Consider the following 24,862-nt stretch of genomic DNA (forward strand, 5'->3'; position numbering starts at 1 on the left):
CAAGAAAAAAACTATGTCAAAAACTGTGTCAAAGCAATTTTTGTCAAATCTTGCTCCAAATGGATAAAAATTTGTCAGAGGGCTCTAATTTATCATATTTATTCATTTTATAACTCAAAACTGCCAAAAAATTGAAACTGAAAAAAAAATTTTTCTTTGACATAGTTTTATTTTGAAAACTAAATCAAGAGAAAAACTATGTCAAAAACTGTGTCAAAGCAATTTTTGTCAAATCTTGCTCCAAATGGATAAAAATTTGTCAGACGACTCTAATTTATCACTTTTAATCATTTTATAACTTAAAACTACCAAAAAATTGAAACTGAAAAAAATTTTTTTCTTTGACATAGTTTTGTTTTGAAAACTAAATCAAGACAAAAACTATGTCAAAAACCGTGTCAAAGCAAATTTTGTCAAATCTTGCTCCAAATGGATAAAAATTTGTCAGAGGACTCTAATTTATCATTTTTATTAATTTTTTAACTCAAAACTGCAAAAAAATTGAAACTGAAAAAAAAATTTTTTTTTGTTTCGATTTTAATTTTTTTTTTTCAAAAATATAATTTTTCGAGTAAATTTTTAATAAAAACATTACTGCATAGATTACAGCTTCAATTTCTCAGAAACATTATTTTTTATTTAGAATTATTGGAAAATATTGATTTAATCAAACAATGAATTTCTATGAATTTTAACCTTTTTTCTTATCAATTCCATGAATTCAATGAAATTCTAATCTCAAAAAGTTTACATCAAGGAATCGAAAATAAATTTGCAATCAGTTACTTACAAAATCTCTCTTAATTCAGTCGCAAAAATGAAAATCTTCCTCTTATTGTGTCTTTTTCTTCCAAGCATTTACGGAAAACCTCAAATTGAAGTATTTACGTGTCAGCAACCACAAAGCACTGAATGTCTCTTCGACAACGTGATCATCGAAGATGACGGAATTTTCCTTCCCAAATCGCACAACGATCGAATCATCACAAAAGTCACGTTCAAATCTTCTGTCGTGCCAACTTTATCTTCCGTCATCTGCGATCAATTCCCAAATTTGCAAGTTCTCGATGTGCGTCATTCATCATTGCGAAAAATTCTCGAAGGAGCTCTCGATGGATGTACCAAGCTACGCGAAATTTATCTTCAGGACAATTGGTTGAAAGAGCTTCCGGAAAATTCGTTTCACAAAAACTCGCATTTGGAGCAAATTTACTTGAACAGCAACAATTTGACGGAAATTCCTTTGGAGCTTTTCAAAGGTTTGCGTTCCTTGCAGAAAATTGATTTGTGTGCGAATCGTCTTTCGCGCTTGCCTGCCGTGATTTTTGACGATTTGATATCCATGGAAAGTTTGGAACTGTTGAGTAATCCCTTGTTGTCACTTGAAATCGAGGAAATGTACGTCGAAATGCCGAAATTGAAGTACACTCTGTTCGATGATTTGGATTTGCCATGTTCGCGAGCTGCTGAAGTTACAAATTTTCTGAGTCAGAACAACATTTATAACTCTTATCAAGGGAGTTATTCGGACAATCATTCGAGATCCCAATCGGAAATTCAACGAAAACGTATTTATGTGGCTTCAAGTGCGGGAAATTATTATTGCATCAACGATGAACAACATGAACGAGAAGTTTACATAAGAGAAACACTTCCAAAAATTCTCAATGAATGTGGATTGCAAAAAAATATTTAAAAATTTATCGATTTTTTTTTTTAATTTTATAGAAATAATTTTTTAAAAATCAAAAATAATGAAAAAATATAAAAAAAAAATAAAACAATAATTAAGAAAAAAATTTCTTTTTAATTTTTAAAATATTTTTTTTTAATTATCAAAATATTTTTTTTAAATTTTATTGTTTTTAATTTAATAAATATTTTTAATTTTGAAGTTATTTTTTTTATAATTTTTTTTAATTTTTAAAATTATTTTTTTTTTTAATTTTAAAAAAATTTTTTTTTTTTGATTTTTACAAATTTTTGTTAATTTATAAAATATTTTTTTTAAATTTTTTTAATATTTTTTAAATTTTTTTTAATTAAAAAAAAATGTTTTTTATCCAAATTAAAATTTTGTCAAAAATTTACCTTTTTTTGAGTGCGAAAAATGTTAAAATAAAGAAAAAACTAATTTTAATATAATTTAATGACATAACTTTATTTACTAAATCTATTTATTTATTTATCATTATGTATCAATATTCACAAATTTCATTTTTTTTTTCATTTCATTTAAAATAATCACATAGGTATCAAAAAAAACAATCAAATCAAGTCAAAATTTCGGATAAAAAGCACCAATCAGCACTCCGAGTGAACTAATGTTTCCTTTAAGGCACTCAATTGTTCTTCGCCCAACTTGATCTTGTTCGCAATTTCCGCCGAATCAACCAGCAATTTTGCCTTCATGTGAATGAAGTAATCGTAATCGGCATACTCCTCAAGTGTGAGTGACTTTTCGAGCAATTTCGCGACATTCAAGCCTCGTTTATCGATGTTCTCCTTGAGATTCTTCGCTTCTTCTAATTGACTCAACAAGCGATCGCGCTTTGTTTCCAACGGTTTCTGTTTGAGTTAAAAAAAAATTAATTAAGATTTTTTTTTTAATTTTTAAAGAAATTTTTTTACCTTTTCAACATTCGTGTCATCCATGTTTTGAAGCGAATTATGGGTTTTTGCGAGACGTCCCGAGAGAGATAACAAAAGTTTCGTGATGTAACCGACATCGTCGACGTATGAGCGATAACGTGATGCCTCGCTTGGTTTAACTTTCTGTGTGACTTTTTGCAAAACTTCTTCGCCCAAAATCTCGTTCGCAGCACTTTCTTCCGTCAGTTGCGTTTGTTCGTTGGAGAGAACTTGTAATTTCTTTCCAAGACGTTCAACTAATTCCTCCTAATTTAAAAGAAAAAAATTAAATTTTCTGATAAATTTGTTCGTAAAATCGATTTTTACCTTCTTTTTCGTCAAATCCGAATGATCATTGCTGATGAGAGTCATTTCACGGTTGTAATGTTTCATTTGAACCGAGCCATTGTCGATTTCCAACGTCGTTTCAGTGCAGTACGTTGTTGAAGTAGATACGGATTCAATTCTAAAATAAAAAATATTAAAAAATTTAATTAAAAAAAAACAAAAACATGAACAATAAAACAAAATTAAAAAAATTGATTTTTAAGAAAATAAAAAAAAAATAAAATTTTAATCAAAAAAATAATTTAACGAAAAATAATTGAAAATTTGTAAAAAAAAATTTGAAAAATAAAAAAATTTAAAATTAAAATTTAATAAAAAAATTAAATGAATTAATTTTTTTTATTTTTAAAAAATTATTTTAAAAAAATTTAACATAAATATTTAACATACACAAATTAAAAAAAATACTTAAAATTAAATTAAATTTTAATAAAACAATTTCATTAAATTTATAAAAAATAATTAAAAGTCCGTTAAAAAATTAAAATTATTTTTTTTTTGTTAAAAATAAAATTTTCAACGTACCCATTAGTTTTTGGTTCGTCAGCTATCTCGTTGGTAGTTATCGTAGAAGCATCTTTCTTAGCTGGTCGTGACGAAATATTGATGTTAAATAATTCAGAGACGTAATCCGATGATTGACGGAATGTTTTTGGAGGAACTGAAACAATTCAAAATTTGTTTTTAATAAAAATCAAAAGACTTCAACAAACAAAGAACAAAAAAGGAACCCATTTCATACCATTTTCATTGAAATTTGAAGCATGAAAAGTGAAAATTTCTTAATTTTTATTCTCGAAACTGAGATTTTTTCGTTACTCACCTAAAATACTGTGCAACTTATCTAACGGTGACAATTGACTAACAAGATCTTTGGACAAATTATCGCAGTCGAGTTCCTCAGGCGAGATTTTCCGCGAGACAAACTGAATAAAATTCGTCTTTTTCACTGTCGTCGGTTCTTCACGCGGCGGCGGAGGAGGCATCGTTGGCGTAATTCTCTCTGTATCTTCGTCAGTTTGTGTTTCGGAAGTCGTCGTTGTCGTCGTTAATGGAGTTAATCTCTCTTCCGTGTCGGATTTTTCGCTGTCTGAAGAGACATTGGCAACAGATGTCGTGTTAACGCCGGGATAACTTGAGTTCTGTTGCGTTTCTTCGTACGACGGCGGTTCCGAGGAGCAATTGGAAAGACGTTTTTCGGGCGTCGAGGGAGGCGATAAATCCTTTTTGGGACTTTCACGTAGTTTTTCGGGCGATTTTCGGATGATAACAGGCGCCGGAGGACTCACAATGGGAGGAGGAACGATAATTTGCGGACTTGAATTGAGTTGAAGTTCTAAATGTTGAACCAATTCCTTCTTAATTTCATCCGTATACGGCGGCGGATCATCATCGCGATTCGCAACGAGATCAAAAACGGATTGCGACGTGTATTTGGGACTCGAGATGATTGTCGCCGGCGCTGAGGGAGGAACTTTTGTCAGTTCATCGCTGATTGCTACTTGCGTATTGAGTTTCGTGAAGTTGAAAAGGGACTTTAAGTTGTTTGCGGATATAACTGGGGCGCTTTGTGGCACAGCCTTTTGCTTTGATGAGGGAGGAGAGGGCGAGAAATATCGCTGCTGTTGTTGCTGCTGCCCATTGTACTTGACAGCTAACGGAAGTACATCAGGTAAGTTGTTACATTTATTGTTTGCCAAACTGTTGGTACTGCCGTTGTTGAACGACGACTGATCGTGATTAATGCAATCTTCGTTAGAGGTCAACTTTAATTTGTAACTGCCGTGATCAGGGTCAGACAATTGGTGCTTATCATGTGTTTGACGCGGTAAATATGTGGCTTTCGATGTACTTCTGAAATGAGAAAGACAGAAAAAAACGAATTAGTGCTTTGAAAATAACTCAGTAAACATGTCGAGGCTAAATAACCCGCATTGCACGACAAACAGATTACACAATTTGTTTATAAGAACATTCGTTAGCTACTGTTTCGTGCCCTTTTCTTATCCAAACTCACACGCACGTCAATTCGGCACAACCTATTTACACTTTACTTAATTACCGCTCATCAAATTTTACTATAATGCCATGTTTTTGCTTGATTTTGTTCGTAAACGAGTACAAAAGATACATTTTAAATTATTTTTTATCACTTTTTGCCTTAAAACAACAGTTTTAACTTTTAAAACGTAACTCCGCAAGGCAATTATTTCACTTATCGCTCAAAACAGCTTAAAATAAATTCATGCGGGCGCCATTTTTTTGAAGTCTCGAACACCGGAAGACACTTTGCATGTCAATTGTCAGCGCGAAATAACAATTTAATTAAAATCCTCGCATTTTATCTCAAATTCACTCAAACTTCATTCATCATTTCTCCCCCGTTTCGCGTTATAAAGACTTAATAAAACATCCATCAGTCAAGTATCGTCGTGATCGCCCGTTAGGAGTCGAATGCATATGCAAAAATGTACACGCACATGTCACTGCGCTTGTCCAAGCTCGCCTCTGGAATGTTGTTTCTCATTATTATTATTAATATTTTGTTTGTTTTTACGTTTTTGTGCTTCTCTCATGCTTGCTTTTTCGTTCAGATATTACGTTACCTTACCAGATTGTCGTGAAATATTTTTGTGATATTACATAAAAAAGCGGAAAGAAAGAAGTTGTAAATGATTTTTTTTTTGATATTGCGAAAATTGTATGTTTATAAATGATGTTGATACAATCGAAGTTGTCAAAGATAAATCACACGACGATTTGAATAATAACGGAATTTGTCTTTTTCAGGTTTTTTTTTAGATGGGAAGATGACCTAAGAGTGAGTCAACTTTTGTTTACAACGGAAATTGAGGTTATGTTGAAAGAAAAGGCGCTAAAAGTATTTTCCGAAGCTTTTTGAAAATCATATTTCATCAAAAAAGGACAGGTTTGTATCCATCAAAAGATTTTAATGGATTTTAAACACATAAAATAACTTCAAAATTGTCAAACTGTCAATTTAAAAATTTTGGCGCCATTTTTCATCAAATGTCATTTTAAAAAAAATTCTGTTAAAAAGTTTCAAATCATATTTCACCAAAAAATTATAATTTTTTATCTTTAAAAAGAATTTTTACGAATTTTAAGCTTTTTATAAACTTTTGAAATTATGATTTGTCAATTTAAAAATTTCGCGCCATTTTTCATCAAATGTCATTTCAAAAAATTTCCGTTAAAAATTTTCAAATCAATTACGAGTTTATCGCATGACCTTTTCTCATGAGAAAACCACTTAAAATTTCTCTTCAATCAATTTCAAGCCAAGAAAAAAATCCATTAATGCAAAAAAATAAAAATTATCTCACAAACTTTTCTTCTTTTCAGACATTTTTCAATATGTTACACAATGTAAGTTTTTCCAGTTAATTCAAACCGAGCCAAAATAACGAACAAACCAAACAACGTGTATGACTTAATAGCAAGGTGTAAAAGCATTTAATTTCTATCTACCACTATTTAAATGGCGACGTGCAAGAAAATTGATAGCTTGACGGAGTGAGTGCCGAGAGATGCAGAAAATTGTTCTCCATATACAAAACAAAACAACTTTACGCGCAAGGTATATTGTAAATGCCATTCAAACATTTACTTCCTCTTATATTAAATGTTGCATTTTTTTTCGTATGCAACTTTACAAATAAGCAAGAAAGACACACATAATATCGAAGAAAAAAAATTATAATGATAATAATTTTAATTTTCCATGCATAACTGAGCAGCGACTCGAGTTTTGAGAAGCGACATGAAAAATAACAAGTTCTGTTAATTTTTCCAATCCGTGCATTGTGTAATCATGTAATTAAATTAATTTATGTCATTATGTATGTTTCGTTTTTTTTTTGTACAACGTAAAATTTTGTAGAACCAAAAAATTTACAGAAGAAGATGAAGCAGAAGCGAAATTTCACTTTCAAACAAAAAATTTACATTTTGTCTTATTTTATAATAATCTTAATGGCCAGATGTGTAATGCAAAAAGTAACAACAACGTTGGACGGTTTTTATTATGATCTCATAATAAGACTCGAACGAATATATAAAAAAATGTAAAATCTGGTTTGTGTTATGCATTTTATAACAAAAATTTTTAATAATACTCCAAGTTATAATAAAATAACGTCTACGCTCATTTTGTGATGTTAAACAGTCATAATAACATTTATTTTTGTATAGTTTACGATTTTATTATTACCTATTTGCCATTATATATTTTTTTTGTATGTTTTCTTGAAAAGCGTTTAGAGTCGAAATGCGTATCGGTTAAAATTTAAATCTCTTTGTTAAAAAATTTTTATTGATTTTGCCCTACAAGATCTGTTGTGATCTTATAACTCGAGAACGATGCGTCTCCGAGCATATGTTTCATGGAGAAAAATTATCTACTCGAGTCAGCGCACAATGTTAGCGAAAAAAAAAAAAAATTCAAAAAAATTTCACCCAAAATCCATTTTACATTACTGAATTTTTCATTGCAAAACTTAACACTATAAAATTAAAAAAATTAAAAAAAATACATTGAAAATAAAAAAAAAAATAAAATAAAAAAAAATATTAGATAAAAAAATATTTAAAAAAAAATATTAAAAAAAATATATTTAATGAAGTTTTCAATTTTTAACAAAAAAAAAAGTTAAAAATAAATAAATTACAAATTTTTTTTTAGAAGTTGATAAATTTATTTATCATATTTTTTTAATATTTTTTTAAAATATTTTTTTAAATTTTATTTAAACATTATAATATAATTTAATTTAATATAATTTTTTAAAATATTTTTTTATATATTTTTTTTTAAATATTTTTTTTACATTTTTTTTTATTTTTTTTAGATTTGGACAAATATATGCGGAAAGCTGACACTTGAAATATTGGCTGGAGCTCAAAATTCGATGTTTTTAAGGGAAATTACATCATTTTCCGACGTTCATTACCAACATTTATCATGCAATCATCGACAATCGCATCGAAAAATGTCACCAAACAACTTCGCGCGACTTTTCTCATCAAAACGAGATTTTGTCTCTCCCCATAAGAGAGACACAACCAACAATGATAAATGCTGCTAAAGTAAATAAATTATCGCTGTTTCAGTCAATTGATTATTATCACTGATTGGCGATTAACGATTTGCAATATTTTGCAGGGAAAGCTCAAAATTACTTTACATTTCACAATAAATTCGTGGCAAAATAGCTTCTTGTTTATGAATTATCGCTGCGATCAACGCAATGGCGCCTTTTCTTTGCATGCACACGAGGCATTAATTGACATTTTAGCGAATGTAGACAAGAGAGTAATTAATTGAACGAACGACGCGAACAGTTATGCGGATATTTTTGTGGATTAAATTTATAACAATTCATAAATAAAAAGAAACTCAGGCGAACAACATCATGTTTGACCAGCGGCAAGGTTATTTGTTTGTCAGTCATGCCAATTATTTTCACGTACAGAGCAACGAAATGTGGGAGAACACTGTTTGAATTTTTCAGATGGAGTAATAGGCAGAATTTAGATTTCAATTGAAAAACATAACAAGTCCATAAATAACGTTGAACATGCTCAAGAATTAAGATAAATGATCTATTTTTGGGATACTGAGCAAAATAATTATTTTATTTATTTTTCAGAATCATGACTGGCTTAGAATTCAAACAACGATGGGAAATGTAAATGACGTCAACTTCTGTAACCCGAGAACGGATCTAAGATAAAATTGAGTAATGTTTTGAATACAAAAGGGGTTGGTCAATAAAAAAAAAGTTTTGGATTTCAAGAGGCTTGTGTCGCTCCTTTGTTCGCGAAGAAGCTTTAATTAATTACCACTTGTGCCGTTGGAGCGAAAATGTGTAAACAATAAACAACGAAACCGACAAAACAAACAATCAACGCAGACAACAAAATGCTTTGAAATACAAAGCGTGCATAAAATCATCCTTGAACCGCTCGTTGAGTTATGGCTTGAGTTTGCTTGCTCATTATTTTATTGCGACGCACTCTTTTTTATGCATTGCATTTCATTATATTTTTATTCAAATTGATGTGAAAAGTTTACGTTTCTCCGAAAAAAGATGCGGGAAATGTGAATAATTAAAAATATTTCAATTTTTCAAATTTTTAATAATTTAAAAAATTTAAATATTTTTAAAAAATAAAATAAAATTAAATTAAAATGAAAAACAAAATTAAAAAAAAATTAAATTAAGAAAAATTAAAAAAAAAAAAAAATTTTTTTAAATTTTTTTTAATTTTTTTTCAAATTTTATTTAATTATTTTTTTCTTAAACTTTTCCTTTTTTTTAATTTTTTTTTTACAATTTTTATTTTTATTATAATTTTTCTTCATTTTAAAATTTTTGTTATATTTTTTTCAAAAATCTTCTTTATTTAAATTTTTTTTTTCAATTTTTTAAATTTTTAATAATTAAAAAAACAAGATTTTAAAATGAAAAATTAAACCAAAAAAAATTTTAAATCATACAAAAATATTTAAATTTAATATAATGAATTATTTAATTTAAAAATTGAATTATTTAAAAAAAATTAAATTAAAAAAAAATATTTTTTTCTCAAACTATTTTTCAATTTTTTTTTTAATTTTTTTTCATTTCAAAAAAAAATTTTTTTTTTCAATTTTATTTGTCATTTTATTTTTAAATATTTTAATTTTTTTAATTTTTTTGAAAATTTGAAGTATTTTTATTTTTCTCGTTTTTTTTCACTTTTCCCGCTTATATCTTATAAACTTATGAAATAAGTATATCTCGCAAGTATCTCTTTCTGCTTCGAAACTCGTAAAAATCTCACAAATTGCATCAAAACGTTGCTCGTCAATCACGGAATTGAAATGCATTACAATAATATTTACTTAAAATGCATCACATTATACCGTGAGTCTTGTTGAGACTCGAAATATGCATTTCATTTTGCTTCTTATGTTATTATTTTTTGCTCACACACGTCGCGTCGACATCTGAAAAAGGCATTCAAATGACAATGAAGTGCTTTAATTTAATGCTTTTCAGTTTATAATGAGATCTATTCTCGACTTCTGATTCCTTTTGTCTCTCAAATTGACTCGTCGTCGCCTCGATTGTTAATTAAAAAACAATCACACCCTTTTATTATTATTTTTTTTTTGTTATTATTAAAGTTATCTGGCCTACTTTTCACTCGCGTCGCGCCATAAAACGACATTTGTAGCAAATTTAATCCGATCTGAAAGCCGCAACAGCAGCATGTTTTCTTGCAAGTCGTTGTAAAAAAGTTACGCAACAATAAAATTTATGTCATTTTCGTTTTTTTTGTATTTTTTTCTTGCTTCTCTTCTTTAAATACAAAAATTTTGCACGTTCGCTGACAGTGTCAAAGGTCAGTTACAAGTCTCGCGTTATAAATTTTTTAAATAAATTTATTCAGAGATGCCTTCATGTTTTGTTTATGAGATGATTTTTAATAAAAAAAAACAAAAAAAAAAAATATGTTGAGAAAGGCAAAGTTCCGCTTCGAACTGCGATTTGTCAATTTTCATTAGCGTCGTCGGTTGGTTTTTTATAAAAATTGATCAAAAACTGTCATGTCTCGTTATGTCAATGCGATTGCGATCTAAGACTGCGAACCGCAGCGGCGTGTCATGTTCGTGTCTGATTAATTAAAATCCAATTGGATCGTAAGATAATCTCATTAGAAGACGCTCGCTTTGTCTATTTGACCGATATTTTCATTTCATTTTATTTTTTTTTCTTTCGTTGCAGTTATAACGTTTCCAGACATGGCACACTTTGTACGCTTGAGTGCATTTCCAACGAGAGACGTCGCTGCGATGACGAAAAAATGACAGTTAGCTACTTTTTTTTTGGTACATTAATCTCTTTGTGGCAACAAAACTTCGACAAAACTTGAAGACAATGTTGAAATTGTAATTTAAGTGACTGACTTGAACTCAATTCCTCATCTTTTCAGCGCTTTTTAAGACTTCAATCACGAGCAAGTAAGTTTATTGGCCATTTACAGCATGAATTGATTCACGATTTGATCAATTTTTTCAACTTCAGAGGCGAGGCAATTGTTTTTTTTTTGGATCCCGTTAAGGAAATCTCGATGGAGACGCCTTATTTTCCGTTAAAAAAATTTTTAAAAAATCAAAAATCGATGGAAAAACGTCACCAATAGAGTATCGCAGCGCAGATCAAATGACATGAACCTCTTTTTTGTAGGTTAATGTTGTCTTGTTCCTCGATTTAATGCGATATTTATTTAATTTGACATGAACATTGTGGTTTATTTGGTTAATTTGAACGGAACGAGAATCAGTTAGTTTAAGTCGTCGTTTATTTGTTTTTTTTTCTGTTCGATGATCGATATTAAGTTACACGAGTTATGTTCTTCGTGATTTTTGCTTGCCCTCTTTTTATTTTACATTAATAGCAGTTTATCTAGATGAAGTCGTTTTTGTTATTTTGTGTGGGTGTGAAATGAATTAACAATTAATTTCACGTTTTTCGTTGCAGGAGAGAACAAATGTGCAACAATTTGTTGAGATTTATGAAGAAAATTGTCATTTTGAAAGGACTTAAAATTAAAGGTAAGTTAATTTTTTAAAAATTTTAAAATTTTTTCATAAATTTTAATGTTAAAAATGAGTTTTTATGAGAATTAAAATTAAATTTTTAATTTAAAAAAATAATTTTGAATTAAAAAAAAATTTATTATAAATTTAAAAAATTATTTAAGATTTTACATTAAAAAAATAATTTAAAAAAAATTAAATTAATAAAATTTATTTAAACTTAATTTATAAATTAAAATAAAAAATTTTAAATTTCAATAAAGAAATTATTTTAAATAATTTTTTTAAAATTAATTAAAATTTAACATTAAGAAGAATAAAAAAAAAATTGTAATTTTATTAAAAAAAAAAATTAAGAAATTTTTAAATTTCATTAAAAAATTATTTTAAAGAATTTTTTAAAAATTTTAAATGAATTAATAAAAATTAATATAAATAAATAAATTAATTAATTTAAAAAAAAAATAAAATTATAAAATTTAATTTTTTTAAACTAATTATTTTTTTAATTTATTTTAATTATCAAAATTTGTTGAAAAAATCTTTTAAGTGCATATTCTTTCTCTTTTCCAAATAGAAATCGACCAAAAACTCATCAATTAAGCCATTTCACTTTATCAACGTTGCTCTTTGCCCTTCTACTCATCGATTGATCGATCGCTCATCATCCGTATCAACGAATTCGGCTACAAAACAAAAAAAAAACTCTAAAAATAAAACTAACAAAACGCGTTACATCATAACTATAATGAGATATTTCACGATCGCCTGTTTTCAGTCATTGACTCATCTTTCTCCTCATTTAAAATGCAAAAAAATTGCCCAAATGCTTCCTCAACTGCCATTCATTTCGGTTTTTATTTCCATTTAATTAAAACGAAACTATCTCCGTGCTTTGTTTCGACCAAAAAAAAATTAAAAAATTATCAACAGATCAAAACAAGCAAACAAGAGAGGAAGAAACGACAAAAAAGTAACAAAAGTGACAATGACCCTGAATGAAATTATTTTTTGTTTATATTTTTTTTTCGTCTTCGCATTTAAATAGTAATAATATAATAATAAATTTATTAGCACAGCGTATCAGCGTATATCGATCGACTGTGTTATTATATGTTAATTGAGAATGAAAACGAAATTGAAATGAACGCAGCTACCGATGAAACACGAAAAAAATCAAATTTATATGAATATTCAATTACTTTCGCCTTTCTTTCGCAGTGTGCATGGCTCGTACGTGACAGAAGATTGAATTGATCAAGAAAGGTGCACAGCGCAGAGAGAAGTAGTGTACGAGTTAAGGAGAAAAAAGTTATGACAGGTTATTATTTTGTTCGTACAAAGAGAGATGAGGTGTTGGATTCGCTGATAATGATGATTATTTTGTTATTTTTTCTTTTCAGATGTTGATAAGATGAAATTTCGATAAAGACGAAGATGCTTAATTGGCTCAAAAGTCGATTTTTTGTAAGTTTTTGAGACTTTTTAACAAAACTTGAACTTTTCTTTGTATAATTTTAGGCAATTTTTTAGACAATTCAACTTCGAGTGACATTTGAGAGCATTTTTATCTCCAAAGAGCATCTTGACATCGCTTCAAAAGCCTAAAAATGAACCTATTGACTTCGTAACCTTGAAAAAGAAGCTAAAAGACGTCAAAAATATCTTCAACTGAAAGCACTGAGCCTCATTGGATCAAAAATCGCGTCGAAACCATCAAAATTCTTCCTGTTAATCCAAACCAAGCAAATAATTCATCTTCTATCGCCTAAAAAGTCGCTTCAAGTACCAAAAACTGCACTTTCCTTTCAACTAGAAACCCATCAACTTATTTTCAGTTCGCCCGCGCGTGCATCAGGTTTTTTTTTTTTGAACATCATTTTGTTCATATAAGTCATGAACAGCAACTTGTTGATGGTAATTGGTTCCGACATTAATGTTACAAACTTTTTTTTTTGCAATTTCTTTTATTTATGAAATGTGAAAAAAGGAACAAATTTGTAGTAATAACTAACTAACTCTCTAAGCTTGTAAAATTAATCAACACGCAATTTCATGGATGCAAATTTTTAGTTATTTCATTAATTGGCAGGAATTTGCACAAAAAAACTTCGAAAAACATCCGTTCAATCCAGTTCTGGTTTTTTTTTCATGACAATAAAAAGTTTTTTTTGTCTCGCATTTCATTGCAAGACCTTTAAATAAATTTTAATGAATGCCTTTAAGTCTTTCATCACGGTCCCGATGCATTTTTCTGACGTATACGAGAAAATTTTACGTAATCGTCACATTCATCGCCCATTAAAAAACTTTATCTGAGCCATTCATCATTTTTTTTTTTGTACTAACGGACACAGAAGAAAAAAGACAAACGGAAAAAAGATCAGCAATCAGCATAATTTTGCTGCGATTCGGAATCGAAAGAAAGTTTTGAAATACAAAAAAACGCATAATAATTACTATTTTTTGTCTTCGAAAGACTCTCTTGAAATGAGGATTAATGACTTCATTCGGAGTCGAGATCATTGCTCTAAATTCATTAATATTAATAAATAAATTTTTACGACATTTTAATGTGACAAGTTTCTTCCTAAATAAATGCTTGATATGGACACATGTGAAAAAGGTTGATGCACTTTTTACAACGAAACGCATTCGTTGTAACTTGTTACGTGTCTTCTAACTCTTTTCTTTGCATCTCTCGTCGCGTCTCGTCTCTCGTGTTGCAAAAAAAAAAATAAATTTACAAATATTCACGATAAATTTTCAAGCAAAATATTTACATTCGAGCAGAGAGTGTGATGAACTTGTCTCTTTCGTTTTACGTTCAATATTCGCATCTTGTCCATAAATTTGCCGGTTCGCGCGCGCGCTTAACTCAACTCACAAGCGATGTGATAACACGACTACTATTTGTAAATAAAATAGTAAAATGGCTTTTAATGGATGTGGTAACGATGTTTTGTTATTCTTCTTCTTTTTTTCATTGAAACTTCGTTAGTACGTGATATGCCGGAGTCAAAAATAACAAAAAATTTCAACGATGAATTATGGAGAAAATTCAAAATCAATGTTATTGCAGATTAGATTTATTCAATAGTTTATGGGATGAACAACGATGATGATGACGATGAGCAATGAAGTGAATCGTAAGTTAGTTATCGGATCATATATGCGTAAAAAAGGCTTTTGTGTGATGGTTTAAGGGCGTTTTACGATGATTTAAAGGTTTTAATGAGCACTTTTTACTTTATTTTGAACTTTAGGTCGCTCCAAATTTTTTTCTATTTCAAAAGCCGAAAATCCAATGAGACAAAATTAAAAAAAAAGTTGAAAATTTCAACAAAAATTACCGTTTTTTGGTCTTTTTCATATTTTTGAAGAAAATTTTTAAAAAATTACAAATTTTCAAGCAGTTTTATATTAAAATTTATATTTTTACATGAATTGTCTTCTCTAAAAATATTTTCAAAAAAACTATTTTAAAAATTTTTGACATTTATTTTTATAATTTTTTTTTGTTTAAATTTTTAACTTGAAATACTCTGATACCAACTTTAAATTATCAAATATCAATAAAATATATTAAAATATTGATTAATGACATGAAATTTATTAATGACAAAAATTTTTAAATTATGTTATTTTTTTTGAAAAAGTATTTCAAAACTTTTTTTTATTAAAAAAAAATTTTGGGACAAAAACCTTGAAAAAAATTTGAAACGGCTTTATTTTCAAAAAAAAATTCTTATTAAAAGATCTTAAATTTGTTAAAAAATCTAATTTTTAATCCTTAGAAATAGAAAATTGTCATAAAAATTTAAATTTTTTAAAATTTAAAGCCTTTAGGCAACCTAACACCGTGCGAATATTTTCATCTGTAATCACAGTTTCATTCAAAATTCGCATCACTTTTCATTTTTCTTTCAAAAGTGTCTCTTTCTTCAAGTACCTTCAAGTCAAAAACATTCATTACTTGCATTTCAACTAACAACGACGCGACGGAGACGACACGTAACATGCTTTCGTCTTTTAAACTCCATAAAAACGATACTTTATTATTACTTAGTTATTTATTATTAATAAATAGCTGCAAGCGATATTTACTTACTAACGAATCTTCCGAGAAATTCATTCACGTGCATTGTAAGTTCAAAGACTCTTGACTTGCTCGTTAAGTTTGTCAAAAAATTTTTTTTTTTTTTTTTACAGAAAAAAGCCTTGAACATAAATCCCCGCCCTTTCAAGATCTCATTCAAGATCACTTTCCTTTTCTAAACGTAATTAAAGACATTCATTAGACGTGACCTTTAAGAGTTTTTCAGAGCAATTTATCACTCATTATCGCTCACTTCAACGTCAATTACCGACTGATTGATAAATTTCATTAAAAACAATTATAAAAATATGAAACAATCAGTTTGATCTAAAATTCAAATAAAAATTAATGAGAGCAATTAACGAGTTACCCACATAAATTCGGTCAATGTTACGCTTTTGAGCCCATTTGATCCGAAAAAAAAAAATATTTCATAACACCTTTTATTGACACATCTCCTCGAAAAATAATTTATTGAAATTTCCTTCAATTGCCGCGAATTGCGTGATAAGCAGAAAAAAGTAACAAAAGAAGTCTGTCGTCTCTCTTCGCATGTCGTCTCGGGCAACTCAAGCATGCAGGGTGGCACAAACGGTAAATAATAAAAAGTACAAATTATTACTTATTATTAATAATTTTTTTTAATGTATGAAAAAAAATTACAAAACCAACACAGGTCATGTATTAAATTTCATTGTTTTCCTTTTCACCTTTGTGCTTTATAAAAGTTTTTGCGCACTCAAGAGATTTATGACGAACAGTTTGTTTATTATATTTTATTATTAATTTATGAACGACGAAAAAAAAAACGAATAAATAAGCAATAAAAATTTGTAATTTTTGGAAAAAAAAGAAATTTTGCTCTGATTGTGTAACAACACAAAAAAACATAACAATCTGCGTTCAAAGCAGAGCAAAAAAAAAAAATAAAAAATCTTTTAATCCACAAATTATTTAACGTGATTATGCTTTTTAAAAGTTTTTTTCCTTTTTAAAAATTTTTGGATGGTCTTCTTTCTTTTTTCTCTGAAACGGAGGTGAATTGATAGTCATTAAATTTATTTCTTCCATTAACAGCTTTTGTTTCATTGTCATCAAAAATCATCCGAATTACAACAGAAATTAATCTTACAATTTATTTACAAGAAATTGTAAGATTTTTATGTAATCGTCAGTTTTCTTGATGTTTAACATTAATTTTCGTTACTTTGTGGGCAGGAGCATATTTCATGTTTTATTTTGTTGACAACATATTTTTTTTCAACAAAAATTAAAAAAAAATTAAAAAAAAAATTGAAAAAAAAAATATTTTTTAAATTTTTATTTAATTTAAATTTAATTTTTTAATTAATTAAATTAATTTAATTTAATTAAATTTAAAATTTTTTTTTAATTTAATTTAATTTTTTTAAATTTTTTTTTTATTTTATTTTTTATTTCAAATTTTAATTTTTAGCTTCAGTTGTCTTAAATATTTGTGTAGAGTCTATTTTTGATACTTTTACTCCAAATTTCTTTCTTTCTTTTATTTTAAAATTTGAACAAACGATAATTGAATTGCCAAATTGGGCTTTTGTTTGTTATGAAAGACAAGCGATGACGTCGAAGCTGATGATTTACGATAAATGCAAAACAAGAAAGAGGCGCGTTCGCAGTTGCTGCTATAATTATAGGTTCCCTTTTAACTTAAAAGCTTTTTAAATATTTTGATTTATGCTTTGTCTAAGAAAAAGAGAGAGACACGCAATTGAACTCCAGCTGTGCGTAAATTTCTCCAGAAAATGGATCCGTAGCTAAATTACGTTCAAAAAAAAAAAAAAAGTTAAGAGAGATGTTATTTATCGGCTTGCAACTATTATGACTATAAAGGGCACACGAAAATGGATGAGGCGGAAATTGAGTGTGAATTGTTACAATGTTGCAACACACGTTTTTCTGATTCTTGTTCGAACAAAATGGCTTTTTGTCGCAAGTCTCACACGCACGACACGCCATGAGAAAGAAATTGAAAAACAGAACAAGAAACTTTCTACTTGTGTGTTGTTTACAATTGAAAAATTTCCTTTGTGTCTCTTTTCTGCGTCGTCTTCGTCGTTCTTTATTTACTGCATCATTGCCTATGTGTGCCTATCCGTCTCTGCTGTTGCCTGTTTGCTGAAGAAATTTCATGTTTCGCTGATTTTGTGAAGAAAGACTCAATTTTTCATCATATTTTATTTAAATTTCTTAAAGTTTAATTTTTTTTTTAAATTTACAAATTAGCTTTTAAAAAAAATTAAATTAAAAAAAATTAAAAATTTTTAAAAATTTTTTTTTAAAAAATGTTTACAAATTTTTTTTAATTTTTAAAAATAAAAAAAAAAAATTATAAAAAAATTAAAAATTTTTGAAGTTTGAAAAAAATATTTTTTTGAAAAAAAATTAAAAATAATTTTTTTTTAAATTTTAGTAAATAAAGGATGATGAAAAATTTACAAATAACTCTGTACATTTCAAGGACTTTGGTAAGTATATTTTTTAAAAAATATTTTTAATTTAACATTTTTAATTTTTAAAATTAAAATTTCAGAAAAAGTCATTCAATTAATCCAAACCAAGCAAAATTAATGTTAAACCCGCAAATCTTTGCGAAACACAACTTTTGTACAAATCTTTTGATACACTTTTTTCCCAAGTCAATAACATTTTGTCGTGCATCAGCAAGAAAAAAATTCTGCGTGAAATCCGAATAAAGAGTCTTTGAAACGATCGACATGCAAGCAAGTCAGCAAGACAAAAGTAACACACTCGATTATTCGATTCCTTTGCCAACCAGCTGGTAAAACATATAAAATAAAAGAGAGTGCACGAAAGTTTTTTTTTGTACTCACGCATAAAAGTGAAGCAATTAAATAATGTGTGCGACGACGGCGACGTATGTCGATGGGATGGCATAGTCAAAAAACTAGCTTGGATTACACTTTCTCGCAATAATAATAAGAAAGAAGTACGAAACGGCGGTTTAAGTTAATAAATAAGAGCATCCGCAGTGCTTTTTTCTTGCTCATAAGTGTTGAGTTGAGTAGAAAACACGTCGATCGTTGATAAGATCAAGAGTTTCTTTTTCTTTTTTGCCTGAAGGGCGAAACAGTATCGTCTCTCTCGCCTGCTTGACTCAATAGATTAAAAATTCAACCTTATGGCTTTATTGCTTCGATTCCGAGAACTGAACCGATTGAATTGAGCAAAAGTTACTTTATTCCCTTATCCGGCAAAACTGAGCAAAGCGATGCATGTTACATGCAATAACAACAAGGTCGTTTATCATATGGTTCGCTTTTCAAATCATGAGCAAAACACACCTGGAACATATATCACGAATAGCGTAACGCTCCAAGGCCGCAAGATTAATTCACTCTCGAGAATTGTTGTTAGCTGAAAAATCCGGCTTGAGTCGAACTTTCTTTCAGAAACTACCTTGAACTTTTTAGAAGCAAAAAATGAGCAATCTATAAATGGCGACGCACGTCATACGATCCATAAAAGCCAGCTACAGGTAGAGTTGCTCTGAGCGATAATAATTACAAATGAAATAATAAAAGCATGACTGAAACTATTATCGAGCAACGAGCAGAATTCTTCATAAATCACGTTTACATTAAATGATTGACTTTCTTTGTCCGCATTTTTGTCAAGGTAACTGGTTTAATAAGCGATCTCTATTTTTTTGCTGCTGCTGTTATTAGTTTGATTTGTTTTCATCGAGAGAAGATGAAAAAAAATTGAAGAAAAAAACGGTAATAATAGCGAAATGTTATAAAAATAGATTGATGAAAAATACCAATGATGAAAGACTGATTTGTTTCGATTTTGTATTTATTTCACAAAACGACAAAGAAGGAAAAGCATTTCTAATTTTTCTATTTTTTTTTTTTGTAGGTATAAATGAGAAACAAAGACAATTCGTTCATAAAGTGAACTTGATGGATGAATCGAATGTTTGTTGTCTCGAAAGTAATCCACTGATGGGCGAACTAATGGCGATTTGTATCAACTGTGGAGGAGATAATGAAGTCATTTGACATTTGGTTCGAATTTCATCTTAAATTGAAAGTCATTGCCAACACAGGTTTGTAGAGTGAAAAGTAAGTTTTTTTCCATCGTTAAGATGATATGTTACTTTTTCATGTTCTTAATTTGGGCTAGTTTACTATATTTTAATGTTTTTAATCACATAATCTTTTGCTCTTCTTTTAAATTGATTCAATGTTAATTCACTAATATCACAGGTTTTTGATAATTCGTTGTATAATACTGATCCCTTGTAAAATACTAAATTGGTTAGCAGGCTACTTGATGGTCTTAGTTGATTGTTTCTTCTCAAAAGGTAAGGCTGAATGTCTCCAGCATGTGATATGTTTACTCTTAATTAATCGGGCAAGAGAGCTTTTTTTTTTTTTTTAAAGTTTATTCTCTGTTTGACACTCAATAATTCAGTTTGTTTCAACATATCACAGATTCTAGATTTGATTCAGTCAGTGATCTTAAAGCTTGGTTTTGCACTTTTTGTAATTCATTCAAATCAGTCTCGTTGTTCAATATCAAAATTGAGCTACAATAGTCTTTGCACGACCCAACCATAGATTTATATAGCATCAGTCTTGTTTCTCTATCAATCTTGTTTCTGTTCCTTATCAAGAAACCAACCTTCTTTGCAGTCTTTTTTATCACAGTTTTGAGGTTTTCCTTCATATTTAATTCTTCGTCTATAATGACTCCCAAATATTTGATTGTTTTCACTCTTTTAATTGTAGGTCCAAACCAAGCAAAATTTCTCAATTAATCTCTAAAAGTTCTTTTAAGAATTTTTAAAAAGAAAAGTTGAAAAGTCACCAAAGTTCATTAATCTTTCAACCCTTGTCTCTTTGTTTCTTATCTCGAGTTCATCAGCATCATCCCGTATCACTTCATTCATTCTAATTAACAGAACACGAAAAGAACTTTAATTACAAATTTTTTTCTTTTACAATATTTCACGCCTTCAGCTCATTACTTGCTCAGCAGAACAAGTCATGAACCGAGTCATGAAGTAATGTTATTTTACGCAAAATGTGGGCAAAAAACAAAAAAAAAAAATGCTGAAGAAAGAACTGTTTGTTCACACACATTTGCAACACATGAGCAATTATTAAAGAATTAACAGCAGATTGAAAGTGTTAGATTATTTTAATTAATGAAGTAAAGTGATACTTGATGCGATATGCGATGCGTGAGTGTTTTGCGAATCGAATCTCTATGACATCATTTTCTTTCTTTTTCTCTATCACGATAAAACAAAACAAAAAACTATATAAATTGAAAATGTTCAATTAAGGGCAAATGAGCTATTAAGCGTTTAATCCGCATGATCTTCACATCTTGCATGAGAAATTGTAGGAAGAAAAACTACAAAGAAACGATGAAAAGATAAATCATACAAATATTTGCCATTAGTCGTTAAATATGGTTATTAACCATCTCTCATAAAACATTTTTTCTAAAAAAAAAATAAAAATGCGATCGAACTATTATTACCCAACAAAGCCCATGCAAGATGAGAAAGTTTGTGGTTGACCTTTAAGTATGGCAAAAAAAAAAATTGAGAGAAATCGATCATAACCCATTTGAAAAAGTTCTTGGGATTTTGATTGATTTTTACTTTGTTGCGCGTTTTGTGGTCAATGGACGATCTCGTGAACTTTTAACATTTGTTAAATTTGTTTATTTGCTAAATTTTTCGATCCAACAGTCACGTTCATGCAATGTCATTGAGAATTTTTTTATTTTAGAACAAATGAAGATCTATTTCGTTCTTTTATTGAAAACGGTATCAAAAGCATGGATCTTTCGTTTGTTTTTTGCGAACGTCATCATTAAATTGCAAGTTTTTGATAGAAAAATAAATTTTCGATGAATTAAATTTTTTTTTAAAATTAAAAAAAAATATATTTTTATAAATTTTTTGATTGATTGAAAATTTTCTGTTAAAATTTTTAAATTCTAAAAAAAGTTTCTTCTCATCATGAACGAAACTTTGCATGACTTGTGCCAATTTCCGATCCTAAATCCATAAAAAAATTTTTAAAGGTGATTGACTGAACGAAGTCATTAATTTGACGGATTTTCAAACTTTTTTTTGTTAAACAATTATAATTATTATTTTTAAACAATTCTCACTGTACCGAGCATTTTTTTACCCAATTCATTAACAAACATAACTTTTCGACAGTTTATCTCATCACACAATCTACACTCGAGATACTCGTGTGAAACTCTTCTTCTTAACAACACACGAGTCTCGAGACAAAACAAAATCTTTGTTTAACTTCGGATGTGACAAATGAGAAAAAAAATTCACATACCTTCGTATTTTCAATTTGCTTCCGAAAACCATTGTGACCGTTTACTTTTTTGCTCACGCGTCGTCGAAAACAAAACACTTTTGTGGCTTACTTGTTCTTTTGTCTCTTTTTTTGAGTTTGCTTTTAGAGACGACTTTTTAATTCACTTTTGCACTTAACTCCATTCGAATCTCGTCGTTTTTTTAATCAGATCGCAGTGTTTTCTCTATTGTTACTTCTTATGAAAACGTTTATTACATAAATTTTAGGCTCGTGATGTTCCGATGTTATTGTTGCCCGATACGTTGTAGAATGTTACATTTGTTGTTGTCTCCGTTGTGTTTGCTTAGAGTTATTATAAAACGTTGGCGATCAAGATAATTACATAAAAAGGTCATTTTAATGCGTTTTTCTTTATGAACTCTCTTTTTCTCGTTTTTTTTTTTTTTTTTTTTTTCTAAGACATTGATCGATCACAATTGTCTCCGGTTATTTTTATGTCATCCCGAGACACACGACGACGACTTGTACCGTTATCTCTTTTAAAGTTCGCTTGATAATGTTAGACAACAACACAATTATTATTAAATTTACTTTGCAATTATTCTGCCCTTTTTATCGTTTTTCTGATGTTTCTGAACTCTTCTAAAATGGTTGGAAGATTATTTTTTTAGTTAAACAGACGAGAAGAAAGACGCAAAGATCGTTGCTTGGGTTAATTGGTGCGTGTATGTCAAATGACAGTAATGCATTAGATGCGATAAAAGTTTTTTCGTTTTGCACAGGGTTCGAAAAATATTTTTTTTTATTTTTAAGAAAAAGTTAATTTTTGAAATTCGTCAAAAAATAATTTTTTAAAGAAAATTTTTTTTAAATTATTTTTTTTTAATTATTTATTTTTATTTTTATTATTTTTTTTTATTTTTTTTTAATTATTAATTTTTTTTAAATTTTTTTGATTCTAAAAATTTTTTAAAATAAAACATATGTGATGAAAATTATTTTTTTTTACTAAATATATCCATTTTAATGAATTTTCAGATTGAAAGTGTCCAAAAATAATTTTTTAAAATTCATTTTAATTTTCTTTAAATTTAATTTAATTTAAAATTTAATTATTAAAATTTAAATTAAAAAAAAATAATTAAAAATTAATTTAAATTAAAAAATTAAATTTCTTTAAAAATTCTGAACCCTGTTCAAAATAATCTTTTTCAATAAATATTTTTTTTTAGTTCAGAATCCCGCTTCTGTAATATTCTCCCATTAAATTGATAACGAAATACAAAAAATACAATTTTCTTTTAAAGGTAAGAAACAATTGACTTCACATATTTTTTTTTTATTTTAAATGAAATTCAACAAAAAACGTCATGTGTACTTATTATTTTGTACCAACTCATCATTAAAAACATGAAAAAATTGAACGAATAATGAAATTCTTTGTTTTGTTCTGTATAAATGTTTTTCTTGGATGCGGAATTCCATTCGACACAAATTGTTTATAGAACCGAATTCCACAATAATACAAAATAAATAATAATAATCTAAAATATTTTCCATTATTCTTCTGATATTTTATTCAGTTCGTATGGCAATGTGCCGTTTCTTCACATTTTTTTGCTTGTTTTTTATGAACTGAATTAAAATCACTTACTCATCGTTATCGTTATTACAAATTGAATTACCACAATTGCAAATTAAATTAATTCAGAAGTCGTCAAAAAGTTTCTTGTGAATGAAATTTTGAATTTCATACGAAAAAAAAGTTCACACAAAGTTTGTTTGAAAAAAAAAATTTTTTTTTTAGATAAAAATAAAAACTTTACGTGACAAGAATGTAATCAACGCGAATTTCATAATAAAAAGTATTTTTGGTTAAAATATTTTTTTCGTGCGACTTGTGAAATTCTTTCCTTGATAACTTCCTTGACGCGTTAACGTGTTTATTTTTTGTTCCTAAGTCGATTAAATGACTCAAATTATCATCGAAAGTCCATAAAAATGTGTTTAAGCTCGAAACAAAGACATCCAATATTTACTTTAGTAACTTTGTTTCCAAGTTGAGTCGTCTCGAAAAGTAACGGAACACTATGCAAACAAATTATGTGCTTTATTTTGAATCATCATCCACTTTTTTTTAAGTATTTTTCAACCCAAGCAACGAGAATTGATCTTTTCTTTTATTGTAATTTCATGTAATGCACCTTTTTTGAAGAGTAAATATTAGCTCACTATGTTCAAGTCACTTTTTTCTCGATTTATTGACACATCTTCGACGTCTCAAGTGACAAAGAGTCATCTTCTAGAAATTCTTCCTTATTATTCTCTTTATTATTTCTCGATAAATAACAAAAGAATTGCACACTGTTGGATTTTTTTTTTGCTACGTTCCTTTAAATAACTATCGTTGTCCGATAAAAATTTAAAACGCACGTCTACTTTCGATCAGTAAGTGACAGCAACTGAATCATAGACGAGTATCGAACAGCGTTGAGACGTAATTCTATGCAATTTGTGGACAAAACAACTGTTTCTTTTGTACTTGCGAGCACGAGCCATCGTACGAACGATACCGAAAAACGATCGAAAAGCTCGTGTTTCTCTCTGTTTTGATTTTTTTCAAATTACTTTTCGAGAGAAAATGAACAAAACCGGTAAATGTACGTTTATAAAGGTACGAATTTTGCTGTACGAAGGCAGAAAATGTTAGTGTTCAATGCAAAAATGTTAAGTTAAGACGTGAAGAAATTATTTTTAAGTTGAATGTTTAAGAGAGAGAAATAATTTAAAGCTTTTGATCGTAAGAGAGAG

The 24,862-nt window shown here is 28.4% G+C and overlaps 2 protein-coding genes across 3 annotated transcripts; one reads left to right on the forward strand and one right to left on the reverse strand.

The window, feature by feature from the left end:
* Positions 1 to 798: 798 nt before the first annotated feature.
* On the forward strand, positions 799 to 1,722 carry LOC134831054 (toll-like receptor 3). Its single transcript, XM_063844692.1, has one exon. It carries the CDS (start codon positions 818 to 820, stop codon positions 1,694 to 1,696), a length of 879 nt encoding a protein of 292 aa, XP_063700762.1. The 5' UTR covers positions 799 to 817; the 3' UTR covers positions 1,697 to 1,722.
* Positions 1,723 to 2,172: 450 nt separating this feature from the next.
* On the reverse strand, positions 2,173 to 24,498 carry LOC134831861 (protein Shroom-like). Of its 2 annotated transcripts, none has more exons than XM_063845686.1 (7): positions 24,284 to 24,498; positions 22,070 to 22,693; positions 3,803 to 4,833; positions 3,505 to 3,640; positions 2,959 to 3,097; positions 2,632 to 2,898; positions 2,173 to 2,568 (listed from the first exon to the last, which is right to left on the reverse strand). In XM_063845686.1, exons 2-7 carry the CDS (start codon positions 22,099 to 22,101, stop codon positions 2,305 to 2,307), a joined length of 1,869 nt encoding a protein of 622 aa, XP_063701756.1. In that variant the 5' UTR covers positions 22,102 to 22,693; positions 24,284 to 24,498; the 3' UTR covers positions 2,173 to 2,304. The 2 variants fall into 2 exon arrangements, with proteins under 2 accessions (XP_063701756.1, XP_063701755.1); XM_063845685.1 differs by having other exon boundaries at positions 24,256 to 24,498.
* Positions 24,499 to 24,862: the final 364 nt, after the last annotated feature.

This window comes from Culicoides brevitarsis, chromosome 2, assembly GCF_036172545.1.
Source record: "Culicoides brevitarsis isolate CSIRO-B50_1 chromosome 2, AGI_CSIRO_Cbre_v1, whole genome shotgun sequence".
In the NCBI taxonomy this organism is placed as follows: Eukaryota; Metazoa; Arthropoda; class Insecta; order Diptera; family Ceratopogonidae; genus Culicoides; species Culicoides brevitarsis.

Bases quoted from the DNA above. Each gene is read 5' to 3' on its own strand.
- LOC134831861 (XM_063845686.1), bottom strand. From the start codon at position 22,101: ATGGTTTTCGGAAGCAAATTGAAAATACGAAG. The intron at 4,834-22,069 runs GTATGTGAATTT...TTCTCATTTCAG, and splicing joins AGCAAATTGAAAATACGAAG to AAGTACATCGAAAGCCACAT. The intron at 3,641-3,802 runs GTGAGTAACGAA...GAATTGTTTCAG, and splicing joins TAAGTTGCACAGTATTTTAG to TTCCTCCAAAAACATTCCGT.
- LOC134831054 (XM_063844692.1), top strand. From the start codon at position 818: ATGAAAATCTTCCTCTTATTGTGTCTTTTTCTTCCAAGCATTTACGGA.